This window comes from Carassius auratus, chromosome 4, assembly GCF_003368295.1.
Source record: "Carassius auratus strain Wakin chromosome 4, ASM336829v1, whole genome shotgun sequence".
Classification (NCBI taxonomy): domain Eukaryota; kingdom Metazoa; phylum Chordata; class Actinopteri; order Cypriniformes; family Cyprinidae; genus Carassius; species Carassius auratus.
Genome location: NC_039246.1, coordinates 11906542 through 11930631, shown reverse-complemented (window position 1 = coordinate 11930631; position 24090 = coordinate 11906542). Strand labels below are relative to the sequence as shown.

Sequence of the window (24090 nt, the reverse complement as noted above, 5' to 3'; positions counted from 1 at the left end):
TCTCTGGAGACATTCCAATTTGATCCGCTGACTATGATGCTAACGATACACATTATATCCATCTCTGAACCTTGTACAGGTGAGTCAATTACCACATGCCTGAATGCGATGGGAAACAGCCCAGCTCCACTGATGCATGACATGCACCTGATAAACATTCAGACCACGGGCAGCTTTTTGAGAATAAAACGTGTAGCCGATTTTCAGTGAATAATCACACAATTCTGCATCACAAGCAGCCTCCAGTTTAACATTTTATTTTTAGAAAATTGCAATGTTGATGGTCCATTAACAAAACAACCCTTGGTACATACTGAAAACATTTAAAAAGTGAATTGAGGACAAAGAGGAAAAACACAAACATCAAAATGGGCTGAATACAGTATGAATACAGATAAAAAATGCTAAGCTCTATTCACATTCTTAAAAAAAAAAATAAGTTCCATAATTATGGCACCTGAATTTTTATATGTGAAAAGATTGCTTATTTTTTTTTTTATAGACTATTACATTTTTGTCTGCTCTTCTGATATTGTAATTAGCTACAGATTTGAAGACACATTTGTGTTGCAATTAAATTTAAATAACTGCCTATTTTCATCTTAGTCTTTACTTATTAAATAGTTGTTTTGCTCTGAACAGGGAGATTTTACATCAGTTTATTTGTCAATGTATAGATTTTTGTACTGATCTATTTATGTGCATTTTTCAATTTCTCTTCAATATATATAAATAAGAAATTCCTTCAAATTAATTTGGAGATTAAAACCTCAAGGAAATGACACGAGTTTTAGTTTGCTTACTATTAAAATGCATCTCTTTAATTTGAAAAGCCTTTACAGTAACAAACTTTAAGCATCTTAAATCAATTATACTTTGCATATTTTCAGTGTAAAAGCCAGTCTATGTAAGTTGTTTTTAAAGTGAGTCTCGTCAAAAGACACACAAGAACTAGTCTGATTTTGGAGAGGTAAAGTCTAGAGAGGTAAAGTTGTTTGTTTTGAACCGGGTTCAGTTGAATGTTTCAGGTCAGTTCAGTCACATTGGTGTTCTGAAGTGCAGTTTGGCAAATATGTCATGAGCAGTTCTTACTAGATGAGTCAGACGAATCACAAACGCACAGCGTACCGAAGGCATTGCGCACTATGAACAAAAAACCAACTGTGTTAACGTTGTGATGCTAACATTAGCTTACATAATGGCGACAAATGCCAGCTTTGTACAATTCACAAGAAGGCCTTAGGCAATGCAATCTGAACTACATGTATGATTTAACAGTCAAGGAAAATAACACTATGCCATAGTGTATTTAGTATTCACGTAAGTACTAAAGCAAAAAGGTGCTTTTATAGGATATCTTTAGCAAAGGCTTAATAAAGAAAAACAAAAAGTCAAGTTTACACGTAACTTGTAGAGTTACGAAAAATCTTGCATAAAGTGGATTTCGGCATCTGCATTCTACACTATTCTGTGTATCCAGTTCATCTGTGTTTCTTTAAAGCAACAGCAAGCTAACTGCTCATGTCGTTTCAAGAACTTAGGGACATTTAATTAAATGAGCTACAGTAGACAGTTTAAATAAAGACTACGAAATTTGGCATCATTTAAACAGCCCTCCCTGTTTTTCAGAAGCAGTTCAAAATAAGAATCCCAGTTAACACCCACAAAGGTTTGACCTCTGACAGTGTGAAAGTGCTGCGTTTCTCTCAAATTACAGTGATGTGCAGCACGACCTCAAGTTGTGTGACGTCTACTGTTTTAATTTCAACATCTGCAAGTTTTTAAAATTATAAAGTGTGAAGTGTCTTTAAAAACAAAATGTCAAAAAACATTTGCAAAGAGATGTAAAAACAGTAAATAGAACAAGCTCTGATACATTAAAGGATTTAATATAAAGCACTGAATATCTATGTTTTTATGCATTTTTTTAGTCTACGAGGATACTTAAAGTATGTCATGTATTTTAGTCCCTTTATGGTCATCTTGAGCTCAGGAACAGATTTTTCAGAAGTGTGAATAGAAAACACTCCATAGATCTCACTCACACAGTCACAGACACAAACACACTCCCTCTCTTAACATCTGTCCTGGCTTTGGCCCACATGTATCAGGGCTTTTATGTCGGGAAACAGATCCCGCAGCACTCCATGCAGATCTCCAGGCAGTCCGAGGACTCACAGCATGCATCCATAATGCCACAGTCCATGTCACAAGGGCAGTTGCAGTCATCTCCCAGGTCGTCTGCGCAGCAGCAGCAGCAACAGGCTTCGGACGTGCAGGTGCCGCACGATGCCTGAGTCACCACCATATTGCACAGAGTGAGAAATTCACAAAACAGGCAGGCCAGGATGCAGTGGACACAGCAGTCTGCTCTCAGAGTATTACAGTGGGCAGAACAGAAAAAACAAAAGAATTGAATAAACATACAATTTTTTTATTATTATTTTTTTTATTTAGTGTTCTACATTTCATGCAATGATATTTGCTATGCATTTTGCTGTTGCCAGTGGTGCAAAAACTTCACCTTTATAATCAAAATCACAAAAATTAGCCTTAATATTAAATCATTTGAAAAGGTAAATATATATATTTTTTTGTTTTAACGCAAAATCTTATTAAATTGTTTTATATTAGTATTATTTTTATAATTTAATCATACTATGGGGTAACAGTATGTGTGTCGTGTGTATGTGTGTGTGTGTGTGTGTGTGTGTGTGCGTGTGTGTGTGTGTGTGAAGGAGGTGAAGACGGTGGTTTAGCAGCAGTTAGAGCAAAAGAGGAATCAGAGAAATTCAAAAGGAATGAATTCCACTTTTGGGTTGATTAGTAGCTTTGTGAATAATGGGGTTATTATCATGCAAAAGCACAGGGTTGGTCACGTAAAGCTGATTAACAGCGTCCAACATTTTCGCCAGCAAATTGGCATGTTAATGCTGTCGTTTCGCTCATCTCTGATTAACATTTAACCTTCCTCTCTGAGGGCCACCACATTCGATGCCAAATTACTGTTGTTTAAGATGACATGGATACACAGTTTTGCAGGAGCACTGGCCGAGCATCTTTTAGGAAACTTAAAAAATTATAAAAAAAAAAAAAAAAAAACTAATGTATTTACATAGAGTATCCAGGCAGCCAAGTGGCCTGTTCGTGAATATATATTTTTTTTAAATAACCATCTGTCCAACTGTTAACTGTTTGTATAAGTAAAAAGGGGGTTTTGTAAGATCGCTTGCCAGCAATCTGTTGGGATACGTAAAAAAAATCAAACTATTTACTAGCATTTTCTGTGTTCCGTGTGTTTTGTTTTTTTTTTTATGTAGAGGACTCTCTCAGTTGAGGTAAATACTCTGATTTACTTTACAATCAGACTGTAGTGTGGTAATATGTACAGGGCATACAAAGTTAATGTGAATTACAGAAAAACCTAACTACAACAAAATGTCAATGTAAAAAGAGAAAATTTTTCACTCAAACTAACATTACAGCTTCAATAAGCAGAAAGATGCACTCATTGCGCTTCCGCATAAACAGTGCCGTAGAGAATAACAGTGAACCCCTACCAGCCTGGACGTGCCGCTCGGACCTCTAATCAACTGTAGAACCCAAACTGTGGTGCATTGGAGAAATCACAGCGATGTGTTGTGTATCGTTATCAGCCTAAAACCTGAATTTGCATGGCTTTCATCAGTCTGTGGTGAGCTGTCAGAGAGATCGCTGGGTTTGATTGGGCTCTGGTGAGGAGGGGGGGAGAGAGAGAGCAAGGACGAGGCCTGAAGACCACTGGATGTTCATGTTTGTTTGATCAAAGTGATTTTTTTTGTAGGCGTTGGAGCTGACCAGCGGTGGTGCTGTGCAGCCTGGACAGTGTTTGAACATGAAACAAGTTTGCATGCAGGCCCACCAAAGGCTTAAAACACCAGCTTTCTGAAAGGTCAAACAGCTGTACTTCCAGATTTCGCCCATGCCAACTTATAGGACAGCCACATCAACCATTTACAAATAAAGTACTTTTATATACGATACATATTAATCAAGAATTGCATGCTTGCTATTTGATTAGTCATTAATTAAATAGTGGTTCCATTTGCGCCATACCGGTGTTATTTTAGTATCCTTGAGATACTATTTAAATTTTTAGATTTCTATGAATTTAAGCATATTAAGTTAAACAAGTGAAAAATGTTGCTTTGGCAACTAGCTGAAATAAAGTTGTTGTTGTTTTTTTGATGTTATTTAAAGTTCAATTTATATCAAGCAATGATAACTTTTTATATAGTTTTAGTTAACTATAATAACCCTGTGCCATTCTATTAAACAAGTATGAAAAATTACCCGTCCACATCGATTCTTTCACTCTATTTTTCTTGTCTTTTTTTTAACTAACAATTTCTTTCTAGAAACGGATTTAAAAGCTACAGTACATAATGAATTCCCTTGGATGTATAATTTATCAGCAGCGATTAGTGTGAATCTTAAGGAATGAGAGTCTGTGTAATGTACACAGGAGACAGTCTGCCTTATCTCAGCTGCAAAACCGACACCGGCCCAATGAGAGGGTTCATGTTTAATGTCAGCCCGAGCGAAGGATGCCCAGAATCCACCAGGCCAAAAACAGCCCCAGCGCCTTGGAGGAAATAGTTCGAGACATCTGGAAAACTCCAAAGGCTAACATCAAAAAGAAAGGCAGCTTGACATAAAACAAGCTGGAAGAGTCACAGGCCGGCGAGCGGTGTGGGAACGTTCAAATGAAGAAAGACTGACTGCTGCATTGGTCGTACATGGCGGCTTTAGAGACCAAATGAGAGGGGGATAAAATAAAATAAAAAAGCAGTTAATTTGCAGTCAATACGGAAGTGAGAGCAGTAAACTTTTTGAAAGAGAGATCCAGATACGCTAGGGAAGCTGCAAAAATGGGAAAACACTGCATTACGATGCACCGCTAATGACCGTGCTAGCTTTCTGCGTACACCCCGCAGCCTTAATTGAATTTGTCAGAGGGATTTTAGACGACTGCGTGCTTACAACACAACACAATCACAAACACACCATCACTCAAGGTCCTAACCCACCCGCAACAGAACAAAAGATCTCTCAATTAGTTGATTTTCTGCTGTTATCGCAGTCGGCGACGGCGGCCAAGAACAGGAGGAATCGCAATCCCCTGAGCAGAGATCTTGCAAAGCTTTATTCTTCAGCTTCCCAGGCTGTTTAGAGGCTAATTTCACAGGCAAACAGATTATGGTAATCCGTGTAAACATTAAAACACAACAGCTTGCTGTTTTCCAGGGGGAAATTACTACTTGAGAGAGAACATATTGATTCAAAACACAGTTCTACAAATAACGCACGCACGCACACAAGCTGTAATGAGACAGACTTATTGAACTGTTCACCCACCCCCCCTCCAATTAAGATGTGAAAACTATGACGCCTTTTAAGATACACATTTCTGTTAAATCTGTGGGAAGATGATAACGATGCTACACACACCTCGCAGTAGGCTCCTACTCGCAAATCAGTGATACATTTTTTTGAAAACTTTCCAGTCTTGGAAAATGTTCACATAGTTTCCTGCCTGTTCACACACACAGGATCATGTGTCCCCCAGTAAGTGTGTGTGCGTGCCTAAGGTTACTTTTATAATAAATACATTTTATATATAAAAATTAAATATATATATAAATATATAAAAATTAAATATATATGAGAATTTCATTTACGTGCAGGTTGAGACATCAATTAAAAAAAAAAAAAAAAAAAAAAAAAATTATATATATATATATATATATATATATATATATATATATATATATATATATATATATATATATATATATATATATATATATATATATATATATATTTATTTTATATTTTTAAACGCTTTTGGGTTAAGTACAGTCACTGGTGTGATCCCAAGCCGTTCAGAATGATGATTCCCAAATGATCTCTTCTAATTCAGCTGAATGCCAGGTCGCATTGAATGAAACAGAAAACATACAAAGTGCTTTACAGAAAATCCAAAGTGCTCAGCAGGTGCAAGACTTTGCTTGATTTAAACGGGTTATGGTATCAGACAGGCATGATTGAACATCACGCAGTAAAGAAACCGCAATACATGAGCCAGAAAAGCTTCGCTGGTACACAGGAGCAAGGCTGAGAGCCGGTCTTAATGAGAGGATACTGTGAGAGAAGGTAGCGTCAGCCCCTGCTGAGGTGGGGTTGACACATGGCAGACCCCCCGCTCTCCGAAGTCTTGTTAAAAGGTCACACCTTGGTGACCATTACTAATGCACCAGCGATCTCCTTCATTACTGCCCTCTTCTTACCATCACACCTGACAATGTGCAAGCTGCTTTTTTCAGCTCGGCCTTCTGTTTTTCCTTCCCATTTGTAAGACAATACAACACCACAGAAATAAAGAGATCAATCTAGTTGGAGTTATGAAGGATTAGATAAAGCAGTGCATTTATGGGAAACAGAACAGAAAAGTCACATATTAGTTGCGGTTAGACGAAGGGAGGGGAAGACCAGGATAAGAAATCTGCAAGCGCATACAAGTTTGTGTGCGAGTGTATGTTTGCGTGTAGAATATCACATACCCTCTGGAGTTGAGCCGGGTTTATGGGAACCCGTAGAGCTGCTTTTGCTCCTTCTGCTGCTGTCGCTGTGGACCGACAGACTAGAGCGAAGCTTTCTCTGCATGCGGTGCGAGACAGGTGACGGGTGCTTCCTGGACTCAGATGTGGGACCGGCAGAGGGTGGCTGCGTGACCCCGCGGGGTGTGCCGTGGCCGTTACCTAGCACTGTGTGCAGACCGTTCTGCTGTCTGGCAGTCTCTCCGTCGATGCCATGTTGCAGCGATGTTGCTGGTTGGGGCAGAGGCTGAGGTTGAGCTAAAGAGAAAGAGACAGATTTTTTTGTAATCATCGGTTTGGACCAGAGAGACTTCACAGCTGGATTGGTAATATGGTGTTTTGGCTGAATTACTGGCCTTTTATAGCTTTTATTGCAATATTAAACAAATAAAACAAGAAAATAACTTTATGGCGAAACTTGAATGACAACTTTAGTAAATTTCAAGTAAAAAAAAAAAAAAAAAAACCATGATTTTTTTATTTAGCAAAAATTCACCAAAATGTTAATCACAAACTTTACACAGGGGATTCATATGTTCCATCATGCCCTGTAGAAAACTGAAATAAGGACTCTGTCTCCCATTCCAATTGCACTTAATCCCAGTTTATTAATGAGCTAATTATAATTAATATAATTTAGTAATTTCAAGGGAAAAAGGAAAATAAAAAGTATGGAATTACCTATTCAAATGTAATTCCTCACGCAACAGTGCTTGATTGTATTTTTATTTATTTTTATATAAAAATTACAGTTCTCAATTCCCAATCCTAGCACTATGAGCTCCATAACCTAAATACGCACTTCCATAAAACCAGGTGCTATCAGTCTTCGTACATGTGACACACATGACAAGGTCGGATTCTGAACTGAGAGGCTCTATCTGATGCAACAGTAGCCATGGCAAAGTGAGTACCGTTAGTGACACTAGTGTGTGTTCAGCTCTACTGGGAGTCTTATGGGTTCTCCTTCAGGATACGCACATCATGTTTATTGGGCTTCTTTGAATTATTCAACATTTTCCCGTATATTTTTTTTTTTTTTACTTTATTCTGGCTTTTATGCAATGATCTTTGCATTTCGTGTGGTGTGTTTTAAGGCAGCGACACCTGAAATTCTCAGAGAGCATGTGAAATGAGTTTTCTCTTAATTACTTTTTTCTTTTGATGGGAGGTCCACACTGACTGTGCTATTATTGTTAACAAGAGAAGAAATCCAGCCCACCTCTTTATAACAACATATCATCCTGGGAAGACACTGAGGGGAATGTAAAATAACACAATTAAAAACAGCCCATGGCAGCCTCATCAGCCACCTGTCCATCTGCATGTACACTACAGCTAGCAAACAGAAGCGATAACACTTTCAAACACATGTAGAGAACCAACAGGATACTCTATTGGCTATCAAGAGGCTTCATTTGTTTAATTATGATTCAATTCATTTTTGTATATTTAATAATCACTATACAAAGTGTGGAGTAGTGGTCACCAAAACTCAAGACTAGATGGGTGTTGGTCAGTGTTGTTATTGTTAACTAAAACTATTTAAAAATGTTTTAGTTAAATTGCTAATAAAAACACAATAATTATTAGATCGAATATTTCTGATTTTTTTTTAATAAAAATGAGATTTTAAAATAATTTTTCAAAAAAGATTTATAATATTTAAATGTATTCAAATTTAAATCAACTTCAAATTATTCTAATTTCAGTAAGTTGAAAGGTCACTTTCCTAGTTATTAAAGTACTTGTCATATTACTCTAGGAAATTTTCATGGAACATGATCTTTACTTAATATAAAAGAAAATCAATAATTTTGACCCATACAATGTTTTTTTTTTTTTTTTTTTTGGCTATTGCTAAAAATATACCAGTGCTACTTATTTTCATTTTTATATTTGTATTAAAACAAAATCTGAATTTAATATACACTAGTCAACATTTGAATTGGAACGAAAGGTTTAATCAAAGTTGCCTAAAACCAAAAACAAAATGTGTTCTGATCTTAGGACAATTTTGATGAACTTTTCTGATCCACTACAAATGTTGACTTCTATATATTATATATAGCCGTATATATACACATTTCACTTACCGCCTAATGTTGTCCAACAAAACAATACATATCAAAGGCTATGAAAACAAATATAGTGAATGTAACCATGTAAGCCTTTATATTATGTGCAAAAAAAAGGTTAAATTCACATTTCATTCTAACATTGTAACATCACAATCTAAAAACAAAAATAAGGCTTTTAAAGCAGAAGTTAAGTTCATTAAACTAAAAATGAAAATAAATGAAAATAAGAGCACAGAGTTGTGTTGGGCTATGTTGATTACTCCATTACAGTCAGTGTTATCATAAAACTAGACTTACTTGTAGTTTTAAAATATACTTTTATTGTCCAACTACATACATTTCAGCAAAGTGTATATTTTAGTCAGAATTATTCTGCTCCTAACATCCTGAGCTCTGTCTGTTTGGCGCGCATGAGCGGCGGTGCTTGTTCACTAAAGACTGTGAAGTTTAGCAGAGAATCCCAAAGCAAAAGGTTCATACACTTCTGACAGAAAAAATATAAATATTTTCATGGCTTTCTAACATTTACAAATGGAGAATATACCAGTGACAGCACATCTCAAACACATTAAACAGCACAAGTAGCCTAGTGTCAGCGGCACACGCAGCCCTTCTGTCAGAGCATATAATGGGCCGAGCTGCTTAAACTAATATGTGAAACGAAACCATAAACTATGTCTTAGCAGTTTTTAAAGGCCTTAATATGAAGCTTGTCACATGTTTAGAACAAATTGGATTATGCACTTTCTCCACAGCAGCTCAGTCTTTTTCCTCCGCTATATCTTCAGACATTCTTGTATCAAACTACTGTGTATTGATATATATGGTATTGCCTGATATCGAATCCCTTATAAAGAAAATATCCATATATCGTACAAACTCAATATACCGCCCAGCCCTAGTTCAGGGTCACAAATGGTCTTTTCTCCAAGAACATTTTTTATCAAGCTTTTTTAAGTTAAAGGGGTCATATGATGCTTTTTAAAGATCATTATTTTGTGTATTTGTGTAACAGAATATGTTGATATGCTTTAATGTTCAAAAAACACATTATTTTACTGTACATTACAGTAGGTCCTCTATGCCCCGCCTCTCTCAAACACATCGTTTTCTACAAAGTCCCCTCCTTCCGACAAGCGCAGTCCGCTCTGATTGGCCAACTGACCCAGTGCATTGCAATTGGGCGAACACCGCAAGCATTAGTCGGAAATGTAACCCCCCTTTCCATAATCGTGAGCTTCATCTTTCAAAATAAATGTAAAGACAGTTAAAAATGTCCTTAATATTACCATCAGTTCAAGCCCCAAAGGGGAACAGAGTCGCGTGACAGACGCAATCATGAAGCCCATATGTGTTTTCAGTACACAAGCCACGGACGGTTAAAACCGCTGACTCCACTGTTTGATCTCTCTCGCTCTCTCTCTCTCACTCACACAAACACACTCACACAAAGGACAAATTCAAAATCACATTATATGACCCCTTTAAAAAAAAATATATATATATATATATATATATATATATATAATCTAGGAAACCTTGAGTTTCTTAAGATAACATCAGGTTTTTCAAAAGGACTGTCCTTATAATAAAAGTTACTGTAAGATGTTTTATTTACACATTTAAAGAGCCACACAGATGGGAAATCAAAAATTACCTGCATTACAGTGTATGATGTAGCTGTCCATCAGTGTAAACAATGTGCAAAGTAATTAAACCAAAAAGTACACGATTTATAAAGTTATTGGCTTCTAAAGTAAGGAGTCGACTCTGAATCGCTGTTACGAGTCGTTATAGATTTCAAATCTTTTGCCCATCTCTATGTACGTCACTAGGAACACTTTGCATAATAATCTCCGCCTACCGTCTTGGGAGAAACGGAACTCTGACCTGCTCCACCCCCCACACAGACGCTCTGGTTGGTGTGATAGCGTCATGTCGAGGAGACAGTGTGTTTTTAATTGTAAAGGCAAGTTTGTTTTATTTTCACTGCCAAAGAATGAAGATCAGAAGAACCAATGGCTAAAACTAATTTTTACCACAATACCAGAGCAGTACAACAAATCCTTGTTGTGTTCACAACATTTCACTGATGACTGCTTTTCTAATCTCGGTGAGTACAGCAGGATTTTCAAAGCGTTTGGCCATAAAAGAGGGTTCATTACCAACTTTATTTAGAACAACGAGCATCTCCGAATCACAACGCGAAGTATGATTATGAAGTTATGTGTTTGTTTTCTCCCGAGCGTCTTATCAGTTTGTGTGCTGTCTGCAGCCTGTCTGCGCTGATCTTCATTTACAAAAACGTCATTAAAATTAAGTGTAACTCCGTGAATACTCAACGAAGAGACATGAGAGATATATCTATAGAAAGCTTGACATGTCTACTTTAAAACTAAACAAGTGCTGCCAAAAGCAGATATTCTGTGATAAAGTAATCCATATGAAAACCACGCGATGTCTGTTTTTCATGTCTCCCTTCGTTATATCTAATGTGACCATGCCCCCGCGCTTAACGCGCTATTCAGATTCAAACTGAAGCGCGCGGCTTGAATACGCCCACACAGAAGAAAAAGCAGCGAGACTGTTCAAGTTTTTTATTTTACTGTTTGCTTCGCGGTAAGAGGAATAAGACATAATTCACCCCAAACAGATGCTAACGCATTGTTTACCGTGGAGTTGTGTGCGGAACAACCAATCAAAACTATGTCAGTTGACCAATCAGAACACAGTATGCAACCGAAAGGTGGGGTTTAAGGAAACTGAATCTTTTGAACAGCTTCGCGCGAACCGTTTGGGGATCTCTGAGAATTGAGGTAATTTTAAAATGATATTTTGACAAAATGACAATGTTTTTTAACCTTGGATGGATTTAAACCTAATGTACAGGACTTATAAACAGTGATAGGAAGCTTAGAATTTTCATCTTACTGGCTCTTTAATTACAAATTAAATACTGACTTATAAAAAAGCACATGAGGTTTTAAAATTCTCAATACAAAAGCTCTTTCATTGTCTAACTGCATGCTTGGTAGCTACCTTACAAATAAAATCAAGTTTTAAAAACATAAATCAACAGCAGTTTTTAACAAGAAATAATTTATTAACTGATATTTGTACATCAGGACAGTCCACCCAGAGAGGTCTGATGTTAAGTGTGCTGCCCTAGGGCACAACGGTGATGGTTTATGGATCCTCTCTTGCAGCATTTGAACCAGACCTGATCTTTAATCACAACATTACATTACCTTCTGCTTCACCAGACAGCCTCAAAAGCGTCCCAGTCAGGAACACGTTGCACATGCATATTGCAACACGTTGCCAGAACAATAGAACAGAGATTGTTGTGGGCATCTGGTGCACACTGATAGGATCGCATGGGCCTGACAAAAGCCCAAAGGCCAATGCAACCCAAAAGAAAAGTTCTCCCTCAATAAAATATAAATGTTGCCTTCAACCCAAGGTATGATAGGTGATAAAAATTGAATACCTGCACTAAGCGTAAAAAACAAGCATTGTATTTCAATCGGTGATTGTACACAAGCTGACAGGTCCCATTAAAACACCATGTTATGGTGCGGAAGGGAGGGAGGGGTAAAAAGAAAACAGTCCAAATTGGTCTTCTAACCGCTCTGCTTCCAACATATCAACAACTGTTGAGAGTGTACATTTGTAGTTGAATAATACATGGTATTCCTCTACACACTCTGTCAAACACATCAGAGCCAAACAGGGGGTGAGTGCTTCTTGACTGTCTAAGCAGCATCCCAATTTGGTCCCCTGGATCTGACAGCCTCAAATATCCTGGGAGCATTTTTAAAAGGCCAGTGTTTGATGGATTCATGAAGAACACACAAATATAATTGCCATTTGTCACCGCACGTTCGGCGTACGCCCCACGCGGGGACGGTGAGCCGGGACGCCCAGGAGAGATGCCGTACCACCATGGAGTCGCTTTCTATGTAAAACTGTGGATAAACACCCCTTTGCCTTGGTGTCACAGAAAATAGCTCCGCTGGAAGAATTCAAAATTGTACCCCAAAGACGTGGAAGCAGAGCATGGCAGACCTCCCAAGAACGAATATGTATGAACGTCAACAGCGTGGAGCGGCATAAACAAGACTGTGAAAATTCGGTCAAGCAGGAGCGATGTTAGAAAGGAGGTGAGACAGGGCAGGATGTTCTCTCATTTGTGCTGCTCTCTATGGAGACTGAAAGGTAAAGAGAGAGAGACAGAAAAAAAAAAGTAGGTCCCTGTTTTTTTGCGGCTCGAGGCCTTTTAATATTTCATCCTAAGAGTGGAGCTGTTTGCTGTGCCCCATTAGGATGCCCATCAAACGGAACATACATTAATTCACTTGTCAACTCATGTCATCCAGCTAAACAGCCCCCATCCATTTCTTATCATCATCTGCTAATGGCTAACAATCATTACCTGTACAAAAGAGTTGGCCAGCAAAAAAAAAAACACAAAGTACTGGTCGACAATGAGAACATGAGGGTGAAAAACATCTGAGGATGAAATGGTCAAGTTAGTGGAGATTTCAGCTTAAATGTTTTGATCTTTTGTATGGTGGTGAAGTTATAACTGATAACAAGAATAATATGCGATTCTTCCAAGTTTAATCAGGTTTTATTACAAATTATATAATCAGCCGAAAGTCTAAAGCTCTGGTTTTTATAAATATATTTTTTAAATGAAATAAATTAAAATGCTAAAAACTAAAATATTAAAATGATAATTCATTACACATAATTATTAGAAAAATAATTAAATATAAAATTACATTAAACTGACAATATTATTAATACATAAATCCATAATATGTTTATTTTAAAATTAAATGTATATGAAAAGATCAATTCTCTAATATCAAATATATAAAAAAACATTATTTGAAAAATACTAATAAAAAGATGGAAACATAATCCTTCAGTCTAGGATTTCTGTATTAGAATTTGTTTAGCTCTTTGTATATATGAATGCAACACAAATAACGGTTTAATGCTCCATGGGCCCATCTCTCTGATTGAAATGCTAATTTGTAAATGTGCACTGACATACCAGGAGAGTTTCCACCATCTCCCAAAACAGCCCGGGGTGGCATTTCTCCTAACAAACACCTATGGCAAGCTTACACCTTTCAATCCAAAGAAATATACTCGCTCAGTAGAAATGATGGCCCCATATTTGGTTGGAGGGAAGGAAAGTAGAATGAATATTATTAAAAAGGGCTGTGACAGAAAAAAAAAAAGAAAGAAAAAAAAAAACCTTCAGCATATTAAAAATCGTTTACTCTACTTGACCTTCCAACTCTGTGGCAAAGTCTTACCTCCTGACAAGAGAAGTAAAATAATTTACATTTTCACTTAGGTGATTTATTGGCCACGCCTGATCCATTTTGTACATAAGATGATTCTAAACCTACCAAATAAAGTGTAAAACGAAAGGTACAAATTGCACAGGTGTCTGGTTCACCCAGAACTTTCCTGATATTGTCTCATGCACAACAGCTATATATATATATATATATATATATATAGGGGTGTAACGGTTCACAAAATTCAAGGTTCGGTTCGATACGATTCACTGGTGTCACGGTTCGGTTCGGTACGTTTTAGATACAGCAAAAAGAAAAAATTAGCAGATAAATTTCCTTGATTTTTAAAAAATGTTTTATTTATTAAAACTAACAAAGTATGTTTTTTTTATTTTTTACATTGAACAACGATGGAGCTATTCTTTACCCATATTCTATGGTGTTTTCTTAGCAGCATACTGTATAAACAAAAACAGCTCCTTATAAAAAAAAAAAAATGAAAATGTTATATTGTTGTATTAGTTATGAACAAATACAAAGATGTAACTTTTTATATGGAACTCTATAACTCTTTATATTGAGTGTGTTTTTACTCAATTGGTTCTCTATAGGGCTTATGTTTTTTGGAACAAATCAGGAATTACTGTCTGGCTGAAATGGGCTCAAGAAGGAATATTGTAACGGGGCTCAGTTACATTAAGCATGTTCTTAAAACCTGCGTTTTCCACTACAGAGTAAGGCACTCGCTCACTCAGTATGCGCTGAAGGCTCGTTACATATGGCTAAAGGGTCTTTCACACAGGACGCGGTACGCGCGGCGCTGGACCCTGGGCTCAGCGTTGCCCTTCAGATACAACGCGATTTGCGCTGCACCATGCCAAGAGCAAAGTAGGTGGAGTTTTCAAAACTGCCCGTGCATACGTTCTATTTATAACAGTTCTTCTATCTAATAACGTGCAGGCCTGTTAATTGTATCGTACTGCTCAGGAAATTCCGACACAGTACAGTACTAGTCCATTTTGATTTCCGTGTTTGTTTGGATGCCCCGACCGATTGGTAAAGTGCACCCAAACACCAGACCTGTTGGTTATTGGAGGATTTTCTATTTCTGGTCTGTTAAACGCATTGGCCATTTTTGAAACGAGCCTTCAGCGCGTGCTGAGTGAGCGAGCGCCTGACTGAGTAGCCTAACATAAACATATAAGTTGGTGTTTTTTTCTTCTTCGGGGGTGTCAGGGGCGTTGCCTGTTACGTCGTTTGGGTTATTGGGCTACCTTGTTGAATGCATATCATTATATTTCAAATTTTTTTTGTTTTTCCAAATATAATTAATTAGTCCAACGAACCGTTCGGTACATAGTGCGTACCGCGTACCGAACCGAAAGCCTCGTACCGAACGGTTCAATACGAATACGCGTATCGCTACACCCCTATATATATATATATATATATATATATATATATATATATATATATATATATATATATATATAAAATGACTATTATTTATTTATTTTTGTCCAATTTGTGTCTTTAATACATTTATTTGAGACTACTGTGTGTCTTGATCACAGTAATTGCCCTGTTCTTTGAAGCTGCTCCAAATGTCACATGCCAGAACTACTTTAACTCTATTACGGCACCTCCTCCGGTTTGCTGGCACCCTACAATATCTAATTTCTGAGAGACACCGTAGCTCACATCTTATTTTATACTCATTTCTAGCAGAAGATGAATAGGTAGTCACTATTACTCAGCTTTTTTTGTGCTACAGCACACTTTTAATTCTTTCTGACAATCATTTAAATTTGGCTGTTCGAATGAAACCTGCCGTAGAGAGGTGACACCTGAGAAGGCGTTTAATATTCCAGGGCCACCCTTTTTCGCAGTCATTCACTGTCTGTCCCGCTCTCACTCGCCTATTCTTTCCCTCCATCTCTCTGTAACAATGACAAGCTGAGCCAGGCGCCTGGGATTTACTAATTTCAAATTTAGTAATTTGGCTGCTGATTGAGTGGAAAAAAATAACCCCTTCGGACCTTGTTCTGCTTAATTACATTTTATAAGGCAGCCGGCAACTCCAAAGACAAGGAGAGAGATTGTGAAGGCTTGAGCTTTTCATCAATTATACTTCCATTTCAAATCTACATTTACACTATGTGGCGTGCTAGCCATCAAAATCATCCAAACCCTCCAGAAAACCCTATGATAGCATGGAACAGGCACAACCTATTTTCAAATGAATACTTATTGACTTTGTGATCTTAAGAAAGTCCTGTATTAAGCTGGTTTTGGATTAACCACCCTTGGATTTAACACATTTCACCACACACATTACCTATGTAAAGCAACATTTATTCGTTCAAACACAGCCAATGAAATAGACATTGAACTAAAGTGGCAGGGCTTTTTTTTTTTTTTTTTTTTAAGGTGCGTTTTTTAAAATGTTCCCATACATTGATTTATTTGTGGCGGCTCGTCACAATATAAAAACTGACCACCACAAATAGATTTTTCAAAAGGCTTTTACTACGTTGAATAAACATGAGCACTGCACAAAACCGGCATGGGTGTATTTATATCACTATAATGCTCAAGGAAAACAAGTGTCTTTAGAAAATTTTCAATGTCATTTCTATTTCATCTTGCCTGTAATGCCTGATAAAGCAGCGTTTGTGAGCTCAGCGCTGCTTTGTGTACAGCTGTAAGTGAAAAACCTTTATCTCTCCCACTCTAAAAGCACCTCCTGCTGGCAGAAAATGAATTTGCCCATCCAAGTCTGTTTTATCCATAGTGAATTGCATCCTGCATTCAAGTTTATATAATCAAATTAAACCCATTACGTAAACATTGATATCGTCTTGCTCTTCTGATTGCACTACAAGAGCTTGTTGTTGTTGCTGCTAAATTAGGCCAAAACTAGTAGTAGTAGTTTTCCTACTTTCACCTTGTTTCGAAACCCTAAACAACACTCATCTTCCCTTCTATCCGTTTCCATCATGATGGAATGGAAGAATGCCATAAACGCAGAAGTTTTTCACAAACGCGGTTATAAATGCACATCTTGCACGGATTTAGCCGTTTTACACAGCTACCACATTTTCTCGAAAGATCAATTATGACGTGACTCAGACCGAGCCTGAGGGAGCTGCCAAACTTCATACGTTGAAGACTACTCCACCCTCCCTCCTGACGACTGCAAACAAAAACTCCAGCAACACAGATGTGAGGAGGCTGGGGGTGTATTTTCAGTTTCAGTTACATCGGTGACTCAAAGATTCCACCAAATCCACCCAAAAAAAAAAAAAAAAAAAACTCAAAAAGGACTTGCATAAGGATCCAGATGCAGCCTGCATCTCTTGGAGGCTGTACAGCATGAGGCCAGACATATAGCGATCCTTACATACACTCCAGGGGCAACTAAATCCAGCCAGGAGAGTTTATTAAAAATATATATCTATCTATGGACAAGGTTCCTTTATTTGCTCAGCTTCAATCTCAGCATTAACTGCACTAATGTGACAGCTGTGGGTCACTGGACTCTGTCTTCGGGGTGCCAATCAAGACCTTAAGCCCAAGAATCAGGCTAAAGGACAGGGGTGCTCGTCTGTTTCTGAGAGGCTTTTTAACGGGAGATGGCCGTATCGATTTTAGCAGTAGCGAGAACGCTGTCTGAATGGAGTTGGTCGGTGGCTCCCCAGTCACCCCCGAGTGATCAGAGGCCTGGCGGAATGACCTAGCAGAGGTGCAGTGAACCTGCAAACATGCAGGGCAGGAGGGGAGCACATCACAAGAGATCACTGTAATAGAAAAGGGGTTTAACCTTAATGTTGAAGCCAAAACCCTGTTAGAGGACCAGTAATCCCTCCTGCTCAACTCTCATATCAAGTGCTTTTCTGCCTGGAAAAGGCAGCGTTGTGTTCTGGTTGCATTCATGCTCTCAAACATGCATCGGTGTACAGTTAATCAAAGCGTGGGCCTCAAATCTACATCTTATTAACAGTCAGACGCCACTATGCAATCTATTCTTCTTCGCATAGTTCAAACCCCAGTGCAGTTTCCCATAATGTCTACCTTGCGAATGAAAAAACACTGAGCTGATGGTCAATGAGAACAATCAGAAACCTATAGCTCACAGATGTGTAGATCACCTCTTCTCTAAGGTAATTTAAATAAATTTTACACACATAAATCTGCAGAGCACCAAAAGGGCTTTGGCACTTGCGAGGATGCTCACTGAAACGCTTGGAATTTTTCCATATGAAATATGTCTACACCAAGACAATGAGGAAATAATTAGCAGAGAGGTAGAATCACAATGGCCATTTTAATCAACCCCTGCGCAAGCATTTCACCCTATTTATTCCAGTTTTGATTCCATGACCCACGGCTAAGTAATCACTTGAAAATTACTCCTGTGTTCTAATGGGCTCTTGCGTCTGAGGAACACGTGGTCTGAAAAATTTGCATCTTGAATCAATCAACTCTTTCCGCCCAAAATGATCGAAATAAAGGCACTCTTCAAAAGTTAATGCAGGTGAAATGCATGTGTACTGTCTTAGAAATATTGTTTTGATTTTGAGAATTAATAGGAAAGCCTAATCATGAAAGTAGCCACAAATACCTGATCCTAGACCTAACATACCCCTGAGTGAGATCACAAAATTCCTGCCATAACAGAGGCGTTGTCTGTGCACAGAATGATATAAATGCTAAAAAATGACTGACAATCATGTGAAATATTCAGTGATTAAGCACCTCTTGATCATTACATCAGTCTCTTGAAATTCATTCAGGACAAAACAAGCTTTTCAGTCATTCAGCTAGGAGGCTGCCACATCCCACACATATGAAACTGTGAGAATCTGGATGTGTAATTGTACTGTATTGTCTTTATTGAAGCCCAAAATGACACCGATAGCTCAAGCATGTTCAGCCATCGTCCATTTCTGGTCACCCATGTTAACGGACAATGCTTAATAAGCGTGATTCATATTTTGTGAACTCTGCTAGCAAATTAAAGTAAAAATATAAGATAAAATGTTGTAAAGTGGCCAGTCAAGTTGATTTCCTATCAATTTCCTGCTCTGGGTTTAAAATATCACATCATACTTCCTAATCAAATTAGTGCACTGCCCTACGACCCTACTCCATACATACTAGGCCAGACAACCTCATATACATTGTATAGGCACACATACAGAATCTTGGGTAGATATTCACTTATAATCATTTATTAATAATAACTTTTAAAAGTGAATATATTTTAAAATAATTTATTCCTGTGATGGCACAGTTGCTTATTATTATCAATGTTAAAAACAGTTCTGCTTAATATATTTGTGGAAACAGTGACATTTTTTTTAGGTTTCTTTCATACATAGAAAGCCCAAAAGAACAATATTCAGTTGAAAAAGAAATATCTTTACCGTCACATTTGATCAACTGAATGCATTCTGAAAAGCATTCAAATTATTCATTTCTTTCAAAAAGAAAAACCTTTCTGACCCCAAACCTTTGAAAGTATGTGCATATCACTAGTACGAACTCATCTCGAGAGAAAATTAGGACAAAGTCAGCATACTGCAAGAGAGACAGATAAGGAAAAGGAAGAACAAGAGAGAGAGAAAGAGAGGAAACAAGGTTGATAGATTAGAAACAGGCTATTTTTGTGTCAAACGTGCATCTTGCAGGGAAGAGTTTTCTATCGCGGTCCACCAGATTTCCACACAACAGGACTGTGGGAAGTAGTTGTGTCAGGACTTTTCCCCCTCCAAAAGTGGTGAACATTTTCCAATCACATCCTTTGTTTCAAATCTTTGTTTGCCTAATTATTTCCAACCGTCTCAGTGATGAGTGAGAATTTCCAACACTCCACATCCATCTGACCTCTTTTGCATAAAACAATGCCTTGAGTTAGTCAGTTCAACAACTGAGCTGATCCAACTTCAATCTTACATGCGGAACAACAACCTCTGAGATGTTATCAAGCTCAACATTTTTAAAGTGCACAAACCCGTATGAGCAGAACAAGAAAAATCCTTATGATGCAACCTCATGCTTCACCAGGTAAGAGAGCACCTATTTCAGTACATTCAAGTTCTCAGCCTTGATTTCCAGATCCAGGCCAAACAAGGCCAAACCACAATGGGATATCCTTGCTCACTAAGCTTCTGAGACTTTGGCAGGAGAACAGCTGAAAGTAACAACTTCAATGCAATAGAAAGACGCTGGTTTAATTTCAGTACATTTTCTTTTAATCAACACAAACTTCACACAAATTAATGTCAAGACTCAATGCTTATGCACCTATAGCATTATCTTACCAACTAAAATCAGCAAGCAAAAAGGGCTTACATATACATTATTCATTATCGTAATCTCAAATCAAAGCTAACCCCAAAGGCAAAGAATATCAGCGCAGCAGTGAATACTGAAATCAATTATAATCACAGTAAACGTTTTAAAATCACATCAGTGTTTTTTTTTTTAGATGTAAGCTTCAGTTTTCAGTGGTGCAGAACTGTAGGAAATGCTGACAAAGGTTGATAATCCAAATGAGATTAGATCACAAACTCTTTGAAGTTTATGACAAAGTACTGACTAGCAACAAGAGAAACATTTTTTATCAGATCAGTTTCATATACGCATCACTGACTGATAAAAAATAAATAAAATAAAGTTAAAAACTAGATATTTCTGATTCAATAAAACTGTTAAAGGGAACTGTTTTTCTGTAGAAATGGCATCTGTTACACTGCTTCTGTTGTATAAAGTGAAAGTTATGATTCATTCTCAGTCAAGTGAATACTAAACTTTCGAGCAACATTCACCAAAAAATATGCATAAACAACTGTCACTGGAGTCTGGCCAAGGATGTCAAGCATGTTTGGATTACACTACTCACACATTTGTTAACACTTACTTCTTACAAGGTCATTATGGGATTGGTTCTCGGTCATGTGATCCTGCCCGTCTGAAGTGGCATCTCCTGGTATCGGAGTTTGGGATTTTTCTGTAGCATCTGAGGATTCATCAGTGCAGCTGTTGCATTTATCTGGACAAAAAAAAATATATATATACATTTTTCTTTAGAAGATTTTGCTCTACTTCACAGCTGCCTGGAAACCAAGCATGCAAAAGGCCAATACTGTGGTTCATACTGGCTCGCCTCAGTATCAAGAATAGAAAGACGAGCTCTAATTTTCCAGATAAAACAGATTCCTTTGTTGAACAGTTGCAAAACCATGTGGGCGGATCAGGTAGGCCTGGGCCAGAACTCTGGATCTAATTTTCTCGATTCTGCTCCCGGGTATACGATACCTGCCAAGGTTTTTACAGCCATAAAGAGCGCATTCATCTAAACTGGAAAATGGTTGTGAGCAAAACCTGCCTGATAGGCATACAAAAAGATAGGCATCCTTTAAATGCTACACTTAAACTTACTCAGCTCTAAGTCCGTAGAGTAAACGAGGCGGTATGCTTCTCCAATTCATTCTATTTGAAGTGGCCTTCGATGTGGCCGCACTCATATGGAGGCAGTAGGCGACCACTCATTTATTTAGTACTGTCAAAGCAGTCCTGTTACACAAACGTGTGTTTTTCTGTCACTCAACTGCATGCTGGTAATAAAGCATGTGACTCAGCAAACAGAAGTGCGTTTTCACTTTTGGTGAGACCAGAGTGTTTCGTTTTGGGGTTTTTCCTTTCTACAGCCCTCGTTACAGCATATCATGGGACAAGATCAATACAATACAGTAGCTCTAATACAGAGATTGATATCACTTCATCTGGGCTTGAGGCTGATGAATGGAAACCCTTTATTCCAGCCATGACTCCTCAAATGCACATACAGTACCAGCAGCCTCGTGATGCATCGCTGTATTTAGTGATTACAGTTTGAAATAAATTGCTCTATTCTCCAAGCATACACAGTCCCCAGGGAGGGAAATCCAGTCTTAACGGAGAGACTTTGAAGGCCCTACAAAAATCCATTTGTCACCGGAGCCTGTGATTGCTTACTTTGTCCTACTTTGCCATTTTTTGACAGTGCTATAATGATGCTTGGTATAAATAGGATGGTTAACGGTTCAGTGCCTAAGAAAAAAAAAATAAAAAGAAGAGGGGGGCCAAGCTTATTTTACATGTGATAATCTCCCAAGCAACTAGGAAGTTAATTAAAAGCTATAATTGGCAGTGGTTCCTGCTAATAGTTACCAAGGCGCTCCTTCAATCTTTATTGGAAAATAATGAAAACATTATCATGTCTACTGGCGCAACATACATACAGGGAATCTGTTTGCTACTTGCTATTTATGCAAGTCAGTTACTGAAAGTGGGTTCATCAAGAATGGGACACCAGGTAAAGTGAGACAAATAACTGATTTTATGATCAATTATCTTTAAAAATAAAATCAGGAGATAAAACAAATGCAATAATTAGCAATAAGGGTCAAGAAGCAAATGTTTTAATTTGTCTGATGTTATTACAGTGGGCATTGTCATAATGCTCTTTTATATTTCTAAAACATAAAAAAACTTTGAAAAAATAAAAAAGGACAAAATAAATAAAAATTAAAAAACTGCTCTAATCATGCTTTGTACTATTAAACACACATTTGCTATAAATTCAAAACCATTGTTTGACTTTTGCTGATGATTTCCCAGTTGTAAGTGTAATAAATTGACTAACTGTGTTTAAATACCTGTAACGTTCATTATCACACTAAAGCCATATTAACAGTTGTTTGGAGACTGTCATAACATTACATAAAAGGCTTTTGTTAGTTCTTTATTATGCAAAAACTCTAACTGTTGCATAGTCCACCATATTACTAGCATTATGAAGTAACGTCACAGTTTACAAATATGCATCCATCATTAATCGTCACAGCCCCAATACAAACATACAATTCATCATTCATGTTTCAAAACATGCATTCAATACAATAAAACAATCCGCACTTCCATTATATACATATGAATCAGAATCTCAAAAATTTAGATTTTCCCCGTCTCTCACCTGTTGATTTGGACAGAAGTGGGTTTGTCTCCTCTTGTAGCTGCTTTTTTGGCCCTTCAGGCCCCTCCAGAGGCAAAATAGTCTCCGAGGACATGAGCCAGATGTTTAGATACTAAACACACCCAAAAAAACAACAATCCCCCACGCAATCAGCCCTCAAACCTGTGAGAAAAACAACAAATTATTAATCACTGCGAAACCGGTTCACTGCGTTACAGTAAACAAACTCAAATCCAATATCTTTCTTAAGGGGTTAGTGACGTCATACGGCGAAATGTCGTTAAAGTTAGTGGAAAGTTTCGCTTAGGTTTTTGTCTCCACAAACGAAACTCAAAATGCCTCAAACACACTCCTAAACACCCTAGCAACTTCTTAAGTCAATGTTTTGTGTTTGCCAAACGTGTAGCAAATCATTTCGAAGTCTGCTGGTTACCTTTCAAACATGTAAACTCCCAAACGCCATTATTCGCATCCTTTCTTCAGGCAAAACGAAGTCCCGTTAGAAAAGGTTTCTTTACTAGTCTGTTTAGGATTACAATTCTGTGAAAACTATCGGATTCCTCCCAAAAACAGTACAAAAATCCCTGTCAAGCAGACGCTGAATGATGAGTTTGTGCGCGAGACTCCCGCGCGCTCGAGCTGCTGCTGCTGGAGAAACTTTGAGCTCAAACATTTTCATCACATCCGGATTCCGATGATCACAACCAGCTGCATTCAGATGTTCAAGCTGAGACTGTGAATGGTTCGTGAACTGAGACTGTTTGTTAAATGACTACGTCTGTCTTACAGACACGCATGTTTGTTTACCTAGCGACCTGAAGGAGTACTTCAAATTCTGACTTCAGTTGTTCCCACCATACCTGTCTAAATATAGCATAACGTTACTTGTGAACCAGATGCATCTAAAGGTTGTTGAAGTAGACTATTTATAAATGATAATCCAGGATTTTTGATTTCATGAGAACATTTTTACTTTTCTATTAAAAAGTGTTTCCAGCCTTGACAATTGCAAATTAAAAAATAAACAA

General features: G+C 37.6%; 1 protein-coding gene across 1 annotated transcript; it reads right to left on the bottom strand.

Moving 5' to 3' along the window:
* Positions 1-241: 241 nt before the first annotated feature.
* Positions 242-23865, bottom strand: LOC113058645 (myoD family inhibitor domain-containing protein-like). The gene is made up of 5 exons (XM_026226745.1): positions 23496-23865; positions 23063-23224; positions 20966-21097; positions 6603-6896; positions 242-2367 (listed from the first exon to the last, which is right to left on the bottom strand). Exons 2-5 carry the CDS (start codon positions 23154-23156, stop codon positions 2117-2119), a joined length of 771 nt encoding a protein of 256 aa, XP_026082530.1. The 5' UTR covers positions 23157-23224; positions 23496-23865; the 3' UTR covers positions 242-2116.
* Positions 23866-24090: the final 225 nt, after the last annotated feature.

What these genes read in the sequence shown, in the direction of transcription:
- LOC113058645 (XM_026226745.1), bottom strand. Translation starts at nt 23,156, where the DNA reads ATGTCCTCGGAGACTATTTTGCCTCTGGAGGGGCCTGAAGGGCCAAAA. An exon ending in ACTTCTGTCCAAATCAACAG is followed by an intron (nt 21,098 to 23,062) that starts GTGAGAGACGGG and finishes TTTTTTGTCCAG; the next exon opens with ATAAATGCAACAGCTGCACT. An exon ending in ACCCGGCTCAACTCCAGAGG is followed by an intron (nt 2,368 to 6,602) that starts GTATGTGATATT and finishes CTCTGAGAGCAG; the next exon opens with ACTGCTGTGTCCACTGCATC.